Raw genomic sequence first — 2,274 nt, 5'->3', positions numbered from 1 at the left:
TCCCTGTCTGTCTCTGTGTGTCCCTGTGTGTGTCCCTGTCTGTCTCTGTATCTCCCTGTACCCGTCAGGTCCCTGCAGACGAGGTGTGCGGTTGTCCTCTGGTGAAGGACGTCTTTGAGCCGACAGGAGAGTTCTGTCGAGTGTCCAAGAGGAAGTGCAACAAACATTACTGCTGGGAGAAACTGCGCCGCGCCGAGGTCGACCTGGAGAGAGTCCGAGTGGTAAAGAACTACAAAAAACTTTATTCACCAAATAACAAAAAAAACTTGAACTTGAGCTGGAGAGAGTCCGAGTGGTAAAGAACTACAAAAAACTTTATTCACTGAACTACAAAAAAAAGTAATTGAATAATAAACTTTATTTACTAAACTATAAAAACTTCATTCTGTCAAGAAAACTCACAAGAGCTTTACTGGACTACAAAACTGAACTACAAAAAAACTTTATGCACTGTTGACAAATCTTTACTAACTGAGCTACAAAACTTTATCGACAACAGCTTTCATTAACATTGCAGCTATGACTGTAGTCCAGATCATCACGCCGTCTGTCTCTGTCTCTCTGTCCCTGTCTGTCTCTCTCTCTCTCTCCATCTGTCTCTCTGTCCCTGTCTGTCTCTCTCTATCTCTGTCTTTCTGTCCCTGTGTGTCTCTTTCTCTCTCTGTCTATGTCTCTCTGTCCCTGTCTGTCCCTCAGTGGTATAAGCTGGACGAGCTGTTTGAGCAGGAGAGGAACTTGAGGACGGCGATGACGAATCGAGCCGGTTTATTGGCTCTGATGCTGCACCAGACCATCCAGCACGACCCAATCACAACAGACCTGCGCTCCGCCAAGGACAGGTAGACAGACAGGGAGACAGAGAGACAGGGAGACTTGCGACGGTCAGCTCGTCATTTTCAGCTCAGAAACCGTTTTGCGTCAGTTTTGTCGTGAATCGTTTTCTCATCATTTTAACGTAAAAATCTTCGTCACGTGACGGAGAATCACAGATGTTGTTTTCTGACAGTTTCTGTGGAGGTGATCGGATCATTGATAATAACGATATTGATGACGGTCATCTTTCGTGTTTTATACAGTTTTATTCCCAAAGTGCGACACTACCACTGTTGCTATGGAAACGTATGTCACGTGAAGTGTATGATGTTTCGGAAATGTAAGAAATATATGATCGCACGGATGAATACAGACAGAATATGGAATGTTGATTCGATGCAATACGTGTTTCAAAGTTTCATTTAACAAATCGTTTCACGATACCAGCAAAAGAAAAAAAGACAAAATGTTTTGTATAAAAATCAACAAAAAATGTCTTGAAAAAAAGAATAGCAAAATTCGAAATGAATTTAAAAAAAAACAAAATTGGCAAAATAATTTCTTTCAAAACTGGCGAAAATTGTATAGAAATAAAAACCCCAAATGTTTTCTTGAAAAATCGTCAAAAGATTTATGGAAATTTTTAAATTCCATTAAAGGTTTTCTTGGAAAATCGATTTTACTGAAATTTATTTTAAAATTGGCAAGAGTTTTAAAAGAAATAAAAAAGGGAAATGTTTTCTTTTAAGATTGAAAATTTTAATAAAGTAAAAAAAAAATCTGCAAAATGTTTTCGTTAAAAATGTATTTTTAAAGAAATAAAAAAGGTCACATTTTTCTTTAAAAATAAATCAAATAAATCCATAATGCAACCATTAAAAGTTGTAAGTTTCTCCCTTTTTTGATCCAAAAATAAAAAAAAACATCCCTTTTATTGTGAAGAGCAGCTGAACAAAATTTCATTTTATATTTCTTCTGTATTCATTCATATGATTATGTATTTATTTAATACTGAACACTGTGTTTTATGAATGTGTGTAAAAAGAACTCGACATGCAGCTAAACTTTAAACTTTTTATCCTGATGTTGTTTTTGTGTCATTTTATATCTCAGTATTTAACTACAGTCGATATTTTATATTCTTTCTTCATATTGTTTCATATTGTTGTATCAAACTGATGTTTCATTAAAAACACTCTTCTTTTGTTATTTTGCTTTTGCTTTTTTAATTCAAATATTATTTTGTGAAGATGAAATTTTGCTTAAATGATTTCAAACATGTTTTCATGGATTTAAACACTGTGTCTTTAAATATTCACAAAATATTCACAGAAATATCACTTTTTGTTTTCACGTCTTTGAGTTTTAGTTTGTAAATAGTAACTTTCATATCTGAGACAAATCTCCATTATTGCTTATTAAATATGAAATCTTTTGCTCCAGATGTTTAAAAATAAAAAC

At 34.6% G+C, this 2,274-nt stretch overlaps 1 protein-coding gene across 1 annotated transcript; it reads left to right on the top strand.

Annotated features, from left to right (window-relative positions):
- Positions 1-29: 29 nt before the first annotated feature.
- On the top strand, positions 30-1,322 carry LOC121939990 (CXXC-type zinc finger protein 1-like; the record flags this gene model as incomplete). Its single annotated transcript, XM_042482884.1, has 2 exons — positions 30-221; positions 697-1,322. Coding segments are annotated over 2 exons (339 nt in total), but the record flags the coding sequence as incomplete, so codon positions are not given.
- Between the last annotated feature and the right edge of the window lie 952 nt (positions 1,323-2,274).

This window comes from Plectropomus leopardus, unplaced genomic scaffold (assembly GCF_008729295.1).
Source record: "Plectropomus leopardus isolate mb unplaced genomic scaffold, YSFRI_Pleo_2.0 unplaced_scaffold6994, whole genome shotgun sequence".
Lineage (NCBI taxonomy): Eukaryota > Metazoa > Chordata > Actinopteri > Perciformes > Serranidae > Plectropomus > Plectropomus leopardus.
Note: the sequence above shows the minus strand (reverse complement) of the source record. Positions and strands in the feature narration are given on the sequence as shown.